At 37.2% G+C, this 19,290-nt stretch overlaps 2 protein-coding genes across 4 annotated transcripts in view; one reads left to right on the top strand and one right to left on the bottom strand.

The window, feature by feature from the left end:
• exoc3l4 (exocyst complex component 3-like 4) overlaps positions 1 to 19,290 on the bottom strand; it is a 127,016-nt gene that overhangs the window by 13,482 nt on the left and 94,244 nt on the right. For 2 of the 3 annotated variants that reach the window (XM_067422503.1, XM_067422502.1), the window contains exons 2-4: positions 5,391 to 5,684; positions 5,035 to 5,115; positions 1,512 to 1,730 (exon numbers count right to left, since the gene is read on the bottom strand). In XM_067422503.1, coding sequence (XP_067278604.1) covers positions 1,512 to 1,730; positions 5,035 to 5,115; positions 5,391 to 5,658 — 568 coding nt within the window. In that variant the 5' untranslated portion in view covers positions 5,659 to 5,684. Of the gene's footprint in view, positions 1 to 1,511; positions 1,731 to 5,034; positions 5,116 to 5,390; positions 5,685 to 7,069; positions 7,274 to 19,290 lie in introns of those variants that run through there. The other variant, XM_067422501.1, reaches the window with a different exon arrangement.
• Positions 7,526 to 17,613, top strand: si:dkey-45k15.1 (exocyst complex component 3). Its single transcript, XM_067422001.1, has 15 exons — positions 7,526 to 7,561; positions 7,817 to 7,917; positions 8,366 to 8,417; positions 10,397 to 10,492; positions 10,571 to 11,207; positions 11,302 to 11,386; positions 12,278 to 12,403; positions 12,509 to 12,609; positions 12,691 to 12,804; positions 15,273 to 15,396; positions 16,428 to 16,550; positions 16,629 to 16,781; positions 16,862 to 16,983; positions 17,081 to 17,222; positions 17,489 to 17,613. The coding sequence occupies exons 3-15, from the start codon at positions 8,396 to 8,398 to the stop codon at positions 17,489 to 17,491; spliced, it is 1,848 nt and encodes a 615-aa protein (XP_067278102.1). The 5' UTR covers positions 7,526 to 7,561; positions 7,817 to 7,917; positions 8,366 to 8,395; the 3' UTR covers positions 17,492 to 17,613.

The following is a 19,290-nucleotide window of genomic DNA, read 5'->3' as shown; positions in this document are numbered from 1 at the left end:
CTCACAATCGTCGCAAGTTAAATGCAGGGTTCGCACAAAGGCTTGTCCTGAAAGATGAAGCAGTTCCAACTCAAAACAGAAGCCGTTTATGGGCCATAACCTGTAAGTATGATTTATTTTTCGTCTATGTGTTTTAGCGTGTTGACTGGCGCTGAGCCAGAGACTGATTGAGTGAGAGACTGACTTGAGCTCAGTGTCTTTTAATGTTTATTTTAGGTTCATACACTTCAAATTACATTACACAATCCGAAAAATCTCACTTATCATTCAGAGGAAGTGGATGATCTTAGGTTGTAAATCCAGCTGGCCTCATCTCCGTCAGTGTTTAAACATATACCGGCGACCGGTGATAACTTTACCGATCAACTAACACAATCATTTTCTACCCTGTTCCCTCACGTAATGTCACATTACATATATCAGGTGAAGTGGATGATCTTGTGTTGTAAATTCAGCAGGCTACAACTCCCTGTCAGTATTGAAAACATGTAAAGTTAATGGCGGCACTCCGCCCACAGCGCACCCCACAAACACAATCAGGCCTTTGAAAGAATGTGTTTTACCACCTCTTTAGACTGTTTTTTAGAATTTAGTTTTGTTATTGTTGCTGCATGTCCATTCTGTTCAGATGATTCAGTGCTTGAATTCACAGGAATGCAGAAAAAATTTTAAGCAAGGCAAAGAAAAACTTTTTTAGATGATAGTGACTTGACCTACTATATGCTAGCAAATTATATATATATTAATATAAATTATATATATATAAATTATAATATATATAAATTATATATATATATAAATTATAAGCAAGGCAAAGAAAAACTTTTTTAGATGATAGTGACTTGACCTAGTCTAGAAATCTAGACGCACCCTAGTGGCAGCAAATTTAATTTGCCCGCAAGTGTGGTCTAGCAACTCTCAATTCCTATCTGAGCTGTATTCCTCAGAATCTGGACGGCCCAATCACATCGTGTATAGAGTCGGCGGGCGGGGCCATAATGACGACGGCCGAGTTGCGTTTGCGTGCTTCTAGTAACACAGAAACTGGCGAACGGCGGCGGTCTTTCGAATCAGCTCTGCCCGCGCCTCCGGAAGACTTGAAGTTAAGCTTTACTCTGAGAAAAGAACAAAGAACGGCACTGAAGTCATTCTTAAAAAGGGAAGATGTGTTCAGAGTTTAGCCGACCGGATACGGTTGAATATATATAATTTGCTAGCATAAAGTAGGTCAAGTCACTATCATCTAAAAAAGTTTTTCTTTGCCTTGCTTATAATTTTGTCTGCATTCCTGTGAATTCAAGCACTGAATATATATATATATATATATATATATATATATATATATATATATATATATATATATATATATATATATATATATATATATATATATATATATATATATATATATATCCAGTCACAATGTCAAAAACTTTCATCTCAAACCATGATGTTGAAAAATTCTTTGTCAACCACCTAGAGATGGGAATACTTGTGCGATGAAGACTCACCTGACAAAGGCAAATGTGGTATCTCAGGCAGAGTATAGGTGTCTCTGAGCTCCAACACTCTGTTTATACTCGCCACACTATCTGATCTCAACTCTTCGGATGAATTAATGGCCTCTGTGACAGGTTGAAGTGGTTTGTGTTTTTTAGTACTCAGACCCAAACTCTGCCTAAACGATGCACCCCTTTTTGCCAATGAACCTGTTATTCCAACTGCAGAATCTGAGAATAAAATGAACAGTTACTGGAGATGATTCATGTCATTATGTTTAACATTTAAAGGCACAATATGTACGATTTTTTAGATTAAAATATCCAAAAACCACTTGAACAATGTTACATATTTTGTGACCTGTGTACCCAAATGATTCCAACCATGCTTGAATACAGATAAATCAGCTATTTTCCTGATTCAGCCGGAGTGATGTTTTTACCATGCCTCAGAAACAACATTATTAAGTGTCTGACATAGCATAATCAGAGAGACCTTTCTTCATTGTACAATATATTTGAACATTAATTGCATGTCATTTAGCAACAGTCATTTAGTCCTCCTGTTTTTATTAAGATGATATTCTAATATCGATCTAGATTCCTGAAAAGGGTAAAACAAGTGTCTCATATAGCCACTGAATAAACGCACAGTAATGTTATGACATAACTTTCAACACACTCAAATAAATGTAGTCTGATTGTTTTAACCATTAAAACAGCACTGCGTTACCTCACATACGGAATCGAAAGAGCAGAGTTTCACACAGGTCTCACTCGCTTCCAAGGGCTCTCAGCACATCCTGCTTCATACAACCGTAATGTTAATAATTTGTTGATACATTCACTCATTCATGAACATGATTTCTGCCTGAGTCCGTCAGATTCCTATCCATCGGGCGTGGAGTTTAAGAGCCAAGTCTATAACTACCATGATTTCACACTCATTCCCCACATCATCAAGCTACAAATTTGTTTTGAATAAGTTACCTCTAGCAGCGAAACGTACATACTGTGCCTTTAATTGACCAAATGTTCTCAAACAAGCAAAAAACATGACCATGTAATATGAAAGCTCATTTTACCCTAAATTTTACCCTTTTATTAAAGGTCCCGTTCTTCGCGATTCCATCTTTCAAACTTTAGTTAGTGTGAAATGTTGCTGTTAGAGCATAAAAAATACCTGTAAAATTATAAAGCTCAAAGTTCAATGCCAAGCGAGATATTTTATTTAACAGAAGTTCCCTTTCAAAGCCTACAGTGAACGGCCGGTGTCATGACAAATCCTGTCCCCCTGTGAAATCGTGTCCGGAAGGACCCCCAGAGCGATTCTATTGGCTGAAATAAATTGTAATAGGTTATCTGTTCAGAGCCTGATTACAATTCTTACACAATCGCGTTTTGATTTTTGCTGTTTAAATTGTGTTAAAATAGTCTTTAATGTCTTACAAAGCATATGTTTCATATATTAGTAGTATATAACTGAAGCTATAAGTGCTTATATAAGTATATAATTCAGAACATGTTTTTGCTCCCATTATAGCAATCAATGACATATTTCAAATAAATGTTTTGCGTGTGTACTTAGTATGGCAATCAATTCATAGTTTATTAGTCTATTATTTAGTTATTTTTAAACAATTGCTTGTCCAGAACCATGTATAACAACTTTTGATCAGGCATTTAAAACCGCTACCAGCGGACACGATTTCACAGGGGGACAGGATTTGTCATGACACCGGTTTGGACTACAGCAGGAAGTGCAGGGATGTAATGACTTGATAGAACCGTTTGGTGACTAACCCTCTGCCCACAAGAACATGCAAAAAAGGGGGCGTGGTCTTGTTGCTCTCTCACGTGGAGAAGAGCGCGCATTCAGCGCTTGCATCTCCCTGTTATGCTAAGAGGCGGGACCTTTCCAGGCAAAGTGAGCTAAGCTGCTGTCCAATCACAACACGTGAAGCGCTGGCCCAATCAGAACTCGTTACGTGTTTCTGAAGGAGGGACTTCATAGAACAAGGAAATCATCAGGCCGTTTTTAGGACAGAGGAAACAGCGCTGTACAGATAAGTTAATTGTGTGAAAAATACTGTTTTTTTACACGCGAAACATGAACTCATGTTATATTGCACACTGTAAACATAATCAAAGCTTCGAAAACACGTGAAGAATGGGACCTTTAATAAAAAAAATATTCCATATTTATACCATATTACCATACCATAAAAATGTATGGTTCAAAGAAAACATCTATCCGAATAATTCAATATCTCAAATTATGCATGCTGGGTCCCAATTCGCCTACTTATACTACGTCCTAAAAGTATGTACTCTTTTGTGAAGAAAAAGTATATACTTTTGAGTGTGTAGCAGAAATGTATACAAGCTTCGGGACATACTACTCTGCCATCTTTAATGGACTCTGTCGCTTAGTTACGTGCATCCCGTTACCGTTTAACTGCCCTGTCCATCATCGTCAGATTTGCCACAGTTCAAATCCTCCACATTCAGTTTAATCTCCTACCGTATCGGAGAGAAATGTAGCCGCACGTTGATCTGCCATGTGTGGGTCTTTAATGCAGAGACTCTCCTCATGTGTTTGCAGTTGAAATATAATTATGCATTTAAAAGTTAATGGCCAAACTTGTCTTTATCTTAACTTTATCTAAACTTCTCAACTTGCACAGCCATCATGTTTGTAGTTTTTTAACGCTTTTTATCCGCGTTTGTAGTTCTAATCGAATCCTTGTCCAACTCGCAATGGGTTGTGGGCAATATCAGCCGTTAGAGAGCACATCGATCCGTACTTCGAAATTCAGACCGGAAATAGTAAACCATCTGGGTATCTTTGGAATACTCTTTTCAACATACTATGATTTGGGACATATGCTAATTCTATTTTCGAATACTATTTAGTATGGATAGTATGCAAATTGGGACGCAGGGGCAGTGTCTTTGTGTGCCTTATGCATCTTAATAAACCTTAGAGGGATAGCTCACCCAAAAAAGTAATTTTTTACTCACCCTCAAGTTGTTCCAAACATGTATAAGTTTCTTAGTTCTAGATAATAAGAAAATAAATAAATATGATAATTGGAAGAATGTGTGTAACCAAGCAGATAGAGCAACTATTCATTACCATAGTAGGGAAAAAATACTATGGTAGTCAATAGTTGCTCTCTGTGCTTGGTTAGAAACATTCTTCCAAGTATCTTCTTTTGTGTTCAGCAGGAGAAAGAAACTCATACAGGCCCGAACAACATGAGGGTGAGTAAATGATGACAGCATTTTCATTTTTGGGTGAACTATCCCTTTAATGTTAGAACAATTAGGATATAGACTGTTCTATTAATTTTAGGACTAAACATAATTGCTAAGGGTATAAATCTCCCAAAAGGTTTAAACGTTAAACATTTAAGTAATAAACCTTTCTGCATTGTTTGCAACATTTACTATCAACACATCCTGTCATGATGGCTTAAAGCATATTTCAATAGTCTAGAGGTGAATCTAGTGACATGCAAAGATCAGTCACCTGACATAGTTCTGGTAATAGGAGCTTTTTCTGCCTTGGGACTCTGAAATGAAGATTGTGAGGGAGATCCTCTGCTCAAACCTGTAAAGAGAAGCATTCAAGGAGTTTTAGCAAATTCAAAGTAAATAAAAAAAAGCCTTGCAACTACTGCACCATCTGTTAATAATATGGTTCCTTTAGATTAGGATCTGCTATGTTACTTTTGTCTACCAGAAGGTCAGTAAGTTAAACCAGCACCGTTTACAGTACTTTATAAGTACCATATCTTCTGAGTTACCTCTTACAACTTTGACCTTGGGAAGCCATTGTCACTAAAAAACAACACTTTTTCCTTCACTTTATGCATAAACACTTACTTGGAGAGGATTGTGGCCGTAACGGAGAATTTGAGGCCTGGCTTTGGTCGCTGTCGGTGTTCTCTGACCTTTTGTTTTTCAATGTCATAGGACTGACTGCTTTCAAACTCGCTCTGAACGTCTTCATAAGTCCAAGATTCTTCTCCTTGACTGGACTCTCCATCTGTTTTCCACCATTTTTGAAACCCTTTGTTGCGTCCTCACCCCATTCTGGTGGGTCATTAACCTCATTTCCCCCGCCTACTTCTTCTTTTCCAGTTTCTGCCATTTTGCCATGCGTCAGTCGATCAGGGCCTGCAAAAAATATATATAAATAACTTGAGAAACATTAAGAAATGTTGAAATATTGTGCCTAAAGACAATGCAAGGTTTGATGGTGTTGACCACTGAAGCCGAGTGTGAGAATGAACTGTTGAGTCTATCAGCAGGTACATCATGATCTGGTTTTGTTTTGTTTACTGACAACATTAGGCTACATTTTTTTTTCACTGGAGTGGAATCCTGTAGAAGGCGTGCATGTTGTCATGACAACAGAAAGACATGAGCTTGTACAGTATATAAACTCATTTCAAATAATCCCAATACAGGTCCCAAATTAATTAGATTAACCACACATAGAGTGAATAAAGTAGGAAATGTTTGGAAATTGTACTTTCCCTTGCAGTTTTAATTAGGATCTAAATGCCATTTAACCTCAGTACACATTTATGGAAAGCTTAGGATGTCTCTTACCATATAACAAAAACAAGCAATACACACAAATATTGGGAAGAAAGAACATTCAAAGCCCTTTTTTTAGACAAAGTCTGACACTTACTGTTCCTGTATGTTAATATATATATATATATATATATATATATATATATATATATATATATATATATATATATATATATATATATATATATATATATATATATAGCCCTAAACAATATTAAACCTTTTTTTTAATCTTCATTCCTGGCTCAATTTTTCGACATTGGATTCTGCCCTTATTTCACAGCACTGCTATAAATATGCTGTAGTTACAATGTGCTCCATTGCTAAGATTTTTATTGGTGTACAGGTTAATGATAAACTCATAACTTGATTTAATATGCTGTCCCAATTTATATTATTATGCTAAATGTGTAACATTTCTCCATTTAAATGGGCGCATAGCCTTTATGTTTCTTACACTAAAAGATTACAGTTTGTTATTTTACAGAAAGAGGTATCCGAGTTAGGAAGAAATGTATCCTTTATAATACCAACAGCAACATCATTAGTGGCTAACTGGTGTTGTGAAGAAAAAATTATACCATGTTAAATGCGTTTGTGCGTGATTGAAGACAGACCGTGCTTTATTTCTAAACTAGACTTATTATTGACCCTTTCCATATGTTGCAAGGACCACAGCTTGGCATTATCTGCACGGAATCCCATTAAAATTACACATTACATTAATGTAACATCAGTTTTAATGTTGTATTAGCCTACACTAAACGCAGAGACGTACGGATTTCAGCCCGGGATTAAAGGTTCCGGAAGATGTAGTTTAAAGGTCAGTAAGTAGCCTACTAAAAAAGCGTATACATAGGCAACAAAAGCAGAAGTTAGGCTATTACTTTATATTAATGTAGCCTATGTTGGCTATACGTAAACATAGCACTGTAAAACGAACGCCGTCCCTCACTCACCTTAGATCCGACTTTCTTGTCAAAGTGTGCTACTGCCAATGGTAAATGATTACGCTTATTGTAAAACAATTGGCAAAAGCACTGCACCGACAGGTTCAACCGCCAGACTGCAATAATTTCCCTTAAATATGAGAAGAGCCGCGAAAAACCCCGGTGTACTCGCAACTGATTTCTGGGATTCACCTTCAAACGTCACTGAATAGGTGCATTGTTAATTATTGAGCCCGCATGAGCTGATCCAGGAACTAGCGTCAGATTCAAAAGAGTTCAGAACGAGTATGCCAGAGGAATCACTGTATTCACTGACTTGAGTGTTTTTGAAAAATGATTACACTTCACTTTCAGATTCCTATAATCTATGGAAGTAGCCTACGATTGTGCCTACCACGGAGGAAAAAGAAAATAGGCTAGTGGTTATGCAAAGCATCATGTGTTTCCTTTATGAGCAAAATATAGCATATTTACAATACTGCAAATTGCTTTTTATAAATGGTTAGTTGGCTATATCTTCTAATCTGCTTTATCTTGAGTTTGAGCAAAATATGGAAGTTGTACTGATCAATCTCTTTCTGTTAATTTGTAACTAAATGTAAACATTAATGTTGGATTTATTTTGACTGCATGTTTTTGTGTGGTCTATTGCCTTTTACTCCCTCTGAATTAGAGCAAATGCAGATGTTAGAGACATTTCTTATTATTGCTTAATCAGAGAACCTGTTCTTCCATTGATAATTTTTTTTTTCATAGGTGTATGCGTGTCTTTTAAAGATGAAAGTGAAAGTAGGTTCCCTGGCTATATAGCTAAAGCTCCTCTGAGAAGAAAAGGCCATTCCTTGAAAAGGTTTCGGGTAAGATCAACACATTGTTTACTTGTCATCCTTTGTGCTTTTTTACAGACGACACTAAAATGATTTTGATCATTTGTCTGTGAGATTAAGATATAACATTTCTAATATTGCTGCCGTGTAAAAGAACGGACAACCCTTGCTTATTTTTCATTTATGGTTTTCCTGTTTACTGTAGGCTTTCATAATTCTTCTATTCAGTACTACTGTATTTTTTTTACCATGCGTCTTTTGAAATGTTTCATTACTGGCGAAGGAACAGTGTTTGTTTTTTGCAGGTGGATAGTTCTTGTTGTTTTTCGATGAGTGAAAGATGTACTTGTATATATTATATAAGCACTATCTGCATGATAATCGTAGTTTAAGATAAAGCACCAGATTAAAATACCTTGAAGGACTGATGTTGTGTAATATATTACTTTTACAAGGTGACTTATTTTCTCTTAAACAGGTTTAATAGCCGTTTGGATTAAGTGCAACAATGGCACAATCTTCCACTTCTGGTAAGTATATCAATGTCAGTTAGATTAAATTAAATAGATTTCAAATAATGCAAGTAGCAAAGAATGTTTTATTGCTACAAGGCTGGGCCAGTGGAAACTGTTGTAGGTGAGGTACAAAATACAAGGAAAAATGTGTAAACGTGCAGGTGTGTAATTGTACAATATAGCTACTAATTATTAATATTTGCTGCTATCAACCTTTTTTCAGGATAATTGATAACTGACATGCTGGGTTACTAAAGAAAACTAGGAGGATCTAGATTCATACGCACAGAATTTAATAACAAAATACACATTAACAAAAACACAACAGAGACCAGAGAACAATAGAACAGACAAGAATACTAGAGGGGGTAATACGTGAACAAGACACACCTGGGAATGATCACAGAACTAATCCACTAAAAAAACTACAAAGGACTACAAAAATGGTGCACATTTGTGGTCTGCTGTCCTGTTTTACTCCCATATCCTCACATGATTATTTAAAACATACACTATATAATACCAAAAGCATTGGGACACCACTCCAAATCCTAGAATTAAGGTGTTCCAATCACTTCCACCGCCACAGATGTATATAATCAAGGCAAGCACATAGGCATGCAGACGCTTCTACAAACATTTTTGAAAGAATTAGTCGCTCTCACGGGCTCAGTGAATTCAAGAGTACCGTGATGGTATCGCAAGACATGGACCTGTACATTTCTGAAATTTTATGAATTTACTAAATATTACCCAGTAAACTGTTAGTGGTATTATAACAAAGTGGAAACATTTGGGAACAACAGCAAATCAGCCACGAAAAATCACAGAGTTGGGTCATCGCATGCTGAGGCTCACAGTGCGCAGAAGTCACCAACTTTCTGCTGAGTCAAAGTTCAGACCACCAAACTTTGTTCTTGATTAGCTCAAGAACAGTGGGTAGAGAACTTAATGGAATGGGTTTCCATGGCCGAGCAGTTGCATCCAAGCCTTACATCACCAAGTGCAATGGAAAGTGTCGGATGCAGTGGTGTAAAGTACGCCACCACTGGAATCTAGAGCAGTGGAGACGTGTTCTCTAGAGTGACGATCACCATCAGAAAAATTTGATGGACGAATCTGGGTTTGGTGGTTGCCAGGAGAACAGCACTTGTCTGACTGCATTGTGCCAAGTTGTAAAGTTTGGTGGAGGGGGGATTATGTGGAATTGTTTTTCAGGGTGTTGGACTTGGGCTTAGTTCCAGTAAATTAACTCATATTCATTTACTTAATGCTTCAGCATGCCAAGACATTTTAGACAATTTTATGCTCCCAACTTTGTGGGAACAGTTTAGGAAGGGCCACTTGCTCTTCCAACATGACTGCACACCAGTGCACAAAGCAAGGTCTATAAAGATATGAATGAGCAAGTTTGGTGTGGAGGAAACTTGACTGGCCTGGTTGAGTCCTGACCTCAACGCCTTTGGGATGAATTAGAGTGGAGACTAAGTGCCAGGCCTTCTAATCCAACATCAATGCTTGACCTCACAAATGTGAAGAATGGTAAAAAAAAAAAAATCTCAGAAAACACAACACAGTTGTAGCTGTTGTTGCAGCAAAGGGTGGGCCAACTCATATCTCTATCAGCAGTGTTTACTGGGATATTTCTAAAGCTGAGGAAAAGCAGTTTGAAATATCAATCACTGTTAAAATTATGTAACATGCTTGCATACTATTACAGTACCCTATTTAACATGTCCATAATATTGCTGCCAAATGTCTCATCTGAGCTTTTGGAGTTATTCTGCTGATAGTAATTTGTTAATATTTTTATACTTAAGTTTTCTTTTGATATATAATTGTTGAATGGTTGAGAAGGGAGGGAAATAATGCTGTCTTAATTTTTAACAGTAAGTTCTAATATTGTTTTAGCATCTAAGGCCATTTTGAGAAGGAAACATGTATTGTTGATTTTGTGCTGTGCAGATTTTATAATATGCTCTATGTTTGCACAGTGAAAAACATCTTTCGCAGGTTGTCCTCGATCAGAAGAAGCAAAAAGAAGAAATTCCAAATTAACAATACAGAAATCCCTCAAAATCCATGCACAGGTAAATATCTAGTCCATTGAGTGCTCTATATTACATTATTCATAGTAACACTCTCTTATTGCTGCTTTTTCACAACAGTTTTGCAGATCACAGATTATATACAAAGAGATATGCTGAAGGAGGCCTATCTGAACCTGCTCTCCATGCGTTTGGAGCTCCAGAAAGAATTGAAAGCTGTAGGGGAAGGAACTCCTCCTGCAAACCTAGTTAAAAAAGAGACAGAAGTCATTGATCTATTTGGGACTCTACAGAACAAAATGTCTGTTATTGTTCGCAACTCCAGTGATGTAAGCAACTCCAGTGCTCTGCCTTCATTCAATAAAGAGCTGCTGGTGAATGTAGCACATATTATCCTGGAGGAAGAGAAGAGACAGGGAGAACCAGGAGCGATGCAGGGATGGAGGGAAGCATGGAGGGACGCGGTACGAGACGGGGTCCGGGATACTCTGAAGAAAATTCCCCTGAATAGCCGCGAGCAGAACGCTTCCTGGTTGGCAGTGCATCTGGGGCTTCTGGGTAAAGCTGTGGTTGAGAATTTGGAGAGGGTGAAGATCGAACTTCTGAGCTCATATCCAGCAGACTTTGAAGTGTTCGAAACCTACGTGTCCTGCCATCATGAGGCTGTAGGAGAGCATTTAAAGAGTCTTCTGGAAAAGGTGACAGAGTTGAAAGATTACTACGCTCTTCTAGATTTCATTATTCATCACTACCCAAGGTGAGCTTTAAAAAACACGTCACACAAATATCTGAATGGCACTTCATTGCTTAATTCAGTTTTAATTAAATGGTATCTCTTTGGTCTTCCACAGTGATCTGAAAAACAATCATAACAATCTTATAATGGACGAAGACTTGCTAAATAAAATAAAGACCTCTTACTGTCATTGCCAAATGGTGAGCTACTGCAAGGAAAACGTTTAGAGCATTCTAGATTAAAGGTACACTATGTAACCTTTAGCCCTCTAGCAGTTAAACAGAACAGAACTGCGTGCATTTTCCAGAACACTTTTTGGTTGTGCTTGGGCTCTTTGTGACTGTGTGAGAATGTTTCATTCTCATAACTAAAAAAAGTGAGATTGTTTATCCTATTGCTCATAAAATATTCACTATAGACTTAGATATAACTAGTTTAAATGGAAAAGATCTCAAACATTAGAAGACATTTCTGTGGCTATAACCATTGTATACACAGAACTTAAAAATAAATTGACCTTTATAATAGATAATGCTATTAACTCAGTTAGAGCGCTACAAATGGCAATTTATCTGTATAATTAAGTACCTTACTCACCTGTTGAGCAACAAAAACGCCACCTCAGTGTCACCTTTAAAACATTTCAAATCCCCTCAGTTCTGTAAAAGCCAAGCCAGTGTTTATTCTTCTTTTATTACGAACTCGTCGCATTCTGCTTTTGCCAACAGACACTCCTCCCCTCTGCATTTTATTTTAAAAACAAGTGTTGCCTTCAGGGTACGTTTACACGACAGAGGTGTACTAAATGTTGTACAGATGACAAGATCAACAAGATATCCCGGCTTAATCCCTTATACTAGTTTTGTGCAATAGGCCCCAGGTCTAAAAAAAACCCCACAATAATAAATAAGCTTAATCAGGATAGGGCAAAAACACGTTTTGGAAAAAGGATTGAGGATGTATTGACTCATTATTTAATTTTGGGTAATTTTGAACAAAAAAGGTTACATAGTTTACCTTTTACACCACATAGCCTTTTTAAGATTTGTTTACATCCATTTGTTTTATTCTGACACCATATTTGATATCAGGATGACTTTAAATCTGCACTGGAGAATATCATCATAAGTGAAAAAGAAGTGTGGACGATGAAGAAATCTCCTGATAGAACAGATGATGGATTCCTCACTTCAAAAACGTACATGGTTACTTGTCAGGTCAGGACCTAAACTTGTCACTATAGAGGGTGATCCAAAATTGTATTATTACATTTATTTGATCTGATTTTGAATTGATTTTCACCTCTGGATTTGTCTTGTTAGCTGATAGCGAGTTATGCTGGGAATCTTGAGAAGATCGATGAGAATATGGTAAAGACAGTGGTACAGTTTTGTTTAAAAGAGCTCAATCAATTTCATACAAGGTTTGTGTCCCAGTATTATTATAGATGAACTTGACAGCACTTCTGCATCTTTTCTTCTCTGACAGTTTCCTTCTCTTTTAGATTTGAAGAAGAGTTTTCGCAACACACCCACTCTCTGTTGACCTCTGACCTGCTGGACTGCTGTCTATGGATAGAATATCACATCAGCTACATCAACAGTTTTAATTCACTCAAGTAAGTCCCTCATGAAATGAACACTACCCTTGTAAAAAAAAGGAGTACTTATTACAGAAATAATATACTTTAAAAGAATATAATTAAAGGTGCACTATGCAACTTTCCGTCCACTAGAGGGCGCCTATTCTAAACAAAGGCGTAGTTTGATGACGCCAAGTGTGAGCGCAGTATTTTGGGACATGTGGTCTTCACCTCACAGTTGGTGGAAAATAGGACTCGGGCAGAAGTCATGTTGATGGATGCGGTTATTAACGTTACTGTAGTGTGAAGCAGAGCAGGACCAAGTGTTGTGGGGCTGAGCACGGCCAATGGAGGGATTGTTATACTTGTATATAACACACGGCTCGCGAGTACCGGGACTTTTATTATGACAGGACGGGACACAGTCGCCAGGCGTGCGCACTTCCACTTTTTCCGGTCATGATTATAAGGTAAAGCAACTCTGTTTATCATATTAGATACATTTAAGTGTGTTTAAAATGATGTTATGACATTAGTGCGTTCGCTCTGCGCTGCTGTGACATGTTCACATTGCTAGCGAGAAAAGCAGAATAAAACCGAGGGTAACGCAGATATGACGCGATTGACAGGCGACTTGCTCAAACGCTATGCTGACACGTCCCGGTGTCCTTGGTTAAAATAGCAATTTTCTCACAATTTACAAATAGTTGAAACATTTTGGATATTGTAGGTACTCAACTGAACAAAATATATAACACTGGCCTAGTGGTTTTTGGATATTTTACTGCAAAAATACTACATAGTGCACCTTTAAGTGTGAAATTAATGTAATGTTTTGGACACTTAATTGCATCTTAATAAGAATAAAAATAAAAAATGTGTATAGTTAAAATTGATATTAAATGCAATTAGAGTGTTTTTGACCCACTTAATTATAGGAATATACAGAATTACTGAAAAGCTTTAATGGTAAACTGAACTATTCTTTAATGTCATTATTGAGTTGTATGTCGTGTTCAAATATATTTGTAATTTACACATTTGTAATAATGAAGTTGCAATTTTAAAATGTATTGATTTAATATTGAATAACACACTACACTTAAAATTATAATGAGGTATTTTACATGTGCTTTAATGTTAGCGAACATATCAAAAACAATGATCATATTAAAACATATTCAAACATAATGATCTAATGATGTACTTTGAAATAAAACTTTTTTCATTATTACAAAGTGCACTTTTAAAAAGTTTAATTGTGTTAAGAAACAATCTAGTATTCTCTCTTTAAGTGGTCTTTTATTTTATTAATTTTATATTATCTGCTCTCTCTCTCTCTCTCTCTCTCTCTCTCTCTCTCTCTCTCTCTCTCTCTCTCTCTATATATATATATATATATATATATATATATATATATTATAAATACATTTATTTTTACATACTCTAATTTGAAGTTTAAATACTCTAATACAAGTAAAAATTCCTTACAATAAGGGTGCTGTGTCCAGGAGTGTACAATGAAAAGTTAGAAAAGTAAAACATAACAAACTTAACATAATCTTTTTTCAAGTTTTTTATAAAACCTTTTTTTAAAGTTCTGTCATGAAATGGTTCAGACTGATCAGTCCTTAACTCAGCCTGCTTGTAATCACGTAATTCTACAGGGCACAGCTGATAAAACGTGGTGTGATAAAAGCTGATAAAAAGTGGTGTGTGAACACCCCTTTCTGATGATGCAAGTTGCAAGAGCAGCTTAGAAGGCCATTTTTTCTGTTCCTTTTGAAGAATTTTCAGAGCCTGATGAAATCGGTATAAATACGTGTTTAATATTGCAAAATACGCTCGATGTTACAGTCACTGCCCATGCCATTCAGAATAAAAGAGAACATCCCAATCGAGTGAAGGAATTTGTGGAAATTATGTTTCCTCATTATTGTGATCCAACATTTGCCTCGCATTTCAGGATTAAAAGACAGACATGTCTTCAATTGTTGCGTATACCAAGCTTCAGCGGACACATTTGTAAACGACTTTGGACCCATTGTGTGAGCTGTTTCTTTAAAACCACGTGGTTTATATACATATTGCTGCTGATGGAGTTGACATTTTGACACACCCACCAAAAAAGAGAAAACATATCTCAAACCCTGTTGCGTATGTTGCACACCTTTTCCAGGAAACATGTCGTACCACTTGGAAACCATAGCAAAACATTGCTCACCGGTTTGTGCTTGAACATGCCCCTGGTCAGCATTTTCTGTAGACGATGCAGTGTGCATTCAGAAACCCTTCACTTTCTAACAGCAGCAGATTAGCAGATCTATTCCACCAAGACCAAACATATCAACATGACATATCCATTCCCATGCCAAACACTCGCGAGTTGTCATGACAGAAATCTGTTAAATCTCAATCTTCTGTGAGTCCCGTCCCTGTCCCTTTGTGAGTATTTTGAGATATGCATGTCAAAGGTGTTTTTATGTCACTGTGTGTTGTTACAGAGAGAGTGTGCAGTGCTATAGGCCAAACTGTTCATCTCAGGTGGAGCAGCTGGAGAAAGAGATGGATGGACTGATTCAAAGATTAAGCCAGACCCTGATAAAACATTTTAAAACTGATGTCAAGGTGGGCCTTACCGCATATATATATATAAAATATACCCAACTTGTCGTCTTAAAGGCACAATATGTAAGATTTATCCAAAAACCACTAGAACAATGTTATATATTTTTTAAAATTTGTGTACTTACTGTACATTATCCCAAATGTTTCCAACAATGTTTAAATCCAGAGAAATAAGCAATTTTAACCAGGACATAGACCATGTGTCGCCTATCAGTGACATCATACACGCCTTACCCTCGATTTGCAGTTTTATTTTGTAGAAACCATGGAAACACCAAAGATGTTTTAGTAGATGATGTCTTTTATTAGACAGGTGAGCAACTGTTTGGATACATTCATCCACAGAAGACTAACCATTGTTATATAGCTCATCACAGTCTTATTGTTTAAATCTCGTTATTCTTGATTTACTGCTAGTGCCATGTTTTACCATGCCTATTATCGATCTAGCTTACTGCAGTGTGCAACAAGTGTCTCATAGTAACCGCTGAGCGACCGCAGCATTATAGTAGCATTATAACAACTTTCAACACTCAGATGTATCTAATATGATGAAACAGTGCTGCGTTACCCCACATATGCAGGACTGGAAGAAGCAGAGGCATTCATCTGCGGCATAATAAAAGCTCCACTGCTCTCAAGCCGTGTACATGCAGCATGTTTTCTCTCATTATTAGCAATCACCCCAGCAGCCTCTTTCGTTCTAACCCTGCTTCATACTAAAGTAATCTTTATTACATTAGCTCATCCAAGAATATGATTTCTGTCCCGAGTCCTGTCAGATTCTTTTCCACTGGCTGTAGAGGTGAAGACAACAACTCCCATGATTCCACAAAATCAAGGAGTCATCAAGCTAAGCCTTTGTTTTGAATACGTGACCTCTAGGAGCAAAAGTTTTTATTTAAAATACTTCAGTAAAGTACATATCGTGCCTTTAACTTCTTCATAATCTAAAATTATAAAGAGCATATTACACATTTTTATATTTTAGGATTTAAAATATTACTAACTACAATGCATTTTCCCCAAAGCCCTACATGGATGGTATGATGACAAAAAAATGGCTGAAAACAAATGAAGATTTTAAAGAAATTACCTCTAGAATAGAGAATTATTGTGGGCTGTGTAAATCCATGAGAGCTCCATCAGCTCAAGTGAGTCCTCTCATCTGCTCAGAGATGCTCTCTAATGGCAGCAGGGCACCACTTTTAACACAGTGTCTGTATTTGCAGGTTTTCGTGAATGATGTGCACTATTACATAGCCAGAGAATATGTCTCCCAGCTGATGAAGAAAAAATATTCATGCAAAAAAACTAAGAATGAAGATGCTGCCATAAAACTGAGAGAACAATGGGATGAACTCAAGAAACTATTTGAGGACATGGTAAGATCCAGTCTGGCGTCAAATAATGCGAATGTGAACTCGATTTTTTTAATGCATTGGCAATATTATTCTGTACACAGGGATCATCCTTAAACTGGCTTTATCCATTAGGAGATCACCTAAGTGACATTATTGGAATGGAAAATGAGAGAAAGATCAAAGATCTGTTAATTCCATTAATTAGTAATTACCCAGACATCAGGTAGGGGTTTTTAATAACTTGTTACTATTTAAAACAATACTTTTTTTGTTCACTTGTTTGATTACTTGTAACCACTTACTTAACTTCTCATTTTTAGCAAGAAGCAGTTGTCAGCTGTTCTGTACTTCAGAGACAATGGTTTTAGCTTGGAGAGGCACAATGTCATTAATCAGTTTACTGTGCTTAAAAGGGATGCTGGGGACACAAATCATGATCATCCCTTCTTCACTGACATTGAGGTACTTTCCTTAAATTCAATATCTGTAGATCTGTATTTGATGCACTACATTTTCAGATAGTGACTGAAATAACAAAATATTCTGTTTAATTTAAATAAGTTAATAAAATAAATTATTTAAAAATAAAATTTAAATAAACAAGTGACAAATATTGGTAAATATAACTGATCATATCAATTATTTAAGGATACTTTAAAAATGCACATATTCATATAGGCATATGTACTGTATATTCTCACAAAGTGACATACTTTTGTCTTTTACAGTGAGTCATTCTGGAGCTTCAAGATCCATCAGATTTAGAAATAACAAGGGCAATATAAATGAAAGCTGCAAGCAGCATTTAGCGGGGTTCAAGCATTTAAGGCCTTTAAACAGTTAAGATATTTAGGGCCCAAGCCCTGAAAGGGCGAAGAGCCCTATTGTTCTTCTAAGGATTATTATTAGGGCCCAAGCCCTGAAAGGGCGCAGAGCCCTATTGTTCTTCTAAGGATTATTTTTTTTTTTTTTTGTTATTATTAGGGCCCAAGCCCTGAAAGGGCGCAGAGCCCTATTGTTCTTCTAAGGATTATTTTTTTTAGGGCCCAAGCCCTGAAAGGGCGCAGAGCCCTATTGTTCTTCTAAGGATTATTATTAGGGCCCAAGCCCTGAAAGGGCGCAGAGCCCTATTGTTCTTCTAAGGATTATTAGGGCCCAAGCCCTGAAAGGGCGAAGAGCCCTATTGTTCTTCTAAGGATTATTATTATTATTATTAGGGCCCAAGCCCTGAAAGGGCGCAGAGCCCTATTGTTCTTCTAAGGATTATTAGGGCCCAAGCCCTGAAAGGGCGCAGAGCCCTATTGTTCTTCTAAGGATTATTATTAGGGCCCAAGCCCTGAAAGGGCGCAGAGCCCTATTGTTCTTCTAAGGATTATTATTATTTATTATTATTTTTTTTACCGACTATTTGGGCATTTTTGGGGCCTTTCCCATGCTCGAAAACTCTTGAAACTTTGCACACGCATCAGAATGCGCGGCCATCAGGGCCGGGCTGAGGCTGGGACCCGGGCGTGGCAGGGGGGCTCGACAGCGCCCCCTAAAGTGGGGTCTGAAAACAGGGTCTATAAATCAAACACACTTGCACGTACATATATGAAACTCGGTACACATATAGAGCTCATCGGGCCGAACAACTTTCGTGCTCTGAGTTATGCGTCAGCCCAACAGGAAGTGAGCTATTATGGGTTGTTCGGAAAACGCATGCTCTGGAATTTGCGATACTCCTCCTAGAAAATTGACCCGATCAGCACCAAACTCGGTCAGCATGAAGTCAAGACACTGAGGATGCCAAATTGCGAGCAACTTTTTGATATCTCAAACGGTTAGGCCGTGGCGAAGAGACGAATTTATGGCGAGAAAAAGGAAACAGGAAGTGAGTTATAACTTTTGCATACATTAATTCATTTTGATGAAACTTCAGCTGTGTGTTCGTTGTAAGAGGACGATCACATGGATATGACTTTTGTGAGACAAAGTTATAGCGCCACCAACTGGCAGCAGGAAGTGTGTCACTTTCAAAATTGCTTTAAATCCCCATCTTATTTTCACCCGATTTACTTCAAACTTCATCAGTATTATGTCAAAACATGGCAGATATAGACATATGAATGGATTCCTGATTCTAGAAAAACTGTTGTCATGGCAACGTGTCAAAGTCCAATAATCTTTTTAGGTGTTTTTGAGACACTTAGCATGCTTGAAATTGCATGAAACTCAACACACACATCAGACATGCTGTCCAGAAGATGCAAGCAAAGATTCAGAAACGGGCGTGGTAGAGGGGCTCAGTAGCGCCATCTTTTGTCCAAAGCGGGGGGTTAGTTTTATCTACATTCACCAAACTCGGTATATATATTGTACATTTCGAGCCGGACAACTTTCTAATTTACAGTCATTAGCTCTGACCAACAGGAAGTCAGATAATTTGGTTGGAAGATAACAAGAAGTCGAAAGCGAGCTCTGAGTTTTTACCCTCTCCTCAAAAGCGATTCATTCAATCTCCTCCAAACTCGGACAACATGAAGTAAAT

This window comes from Pseudorasbora parva, chromosome 17, assembly GCF_024679245.1.
Source record: "Pseudorasbora parva isolate DD20220531a chromosome 17, ASM2467924v1, whole genome shotgun sequence".
In the NCBI taxonomy this organism is placed as follows: Eukaryota; Metazoa; Chordata; class Actinopteri; order Cypriniformes; family Gobionidae; genus Pseudorasbora; species Pseudorasbora parva.
The sequence above is the reverse complement of the archived record's forward strand: the minus strand, read 5'-3'. Positions and strand labels throughout refer to the sequence as shown.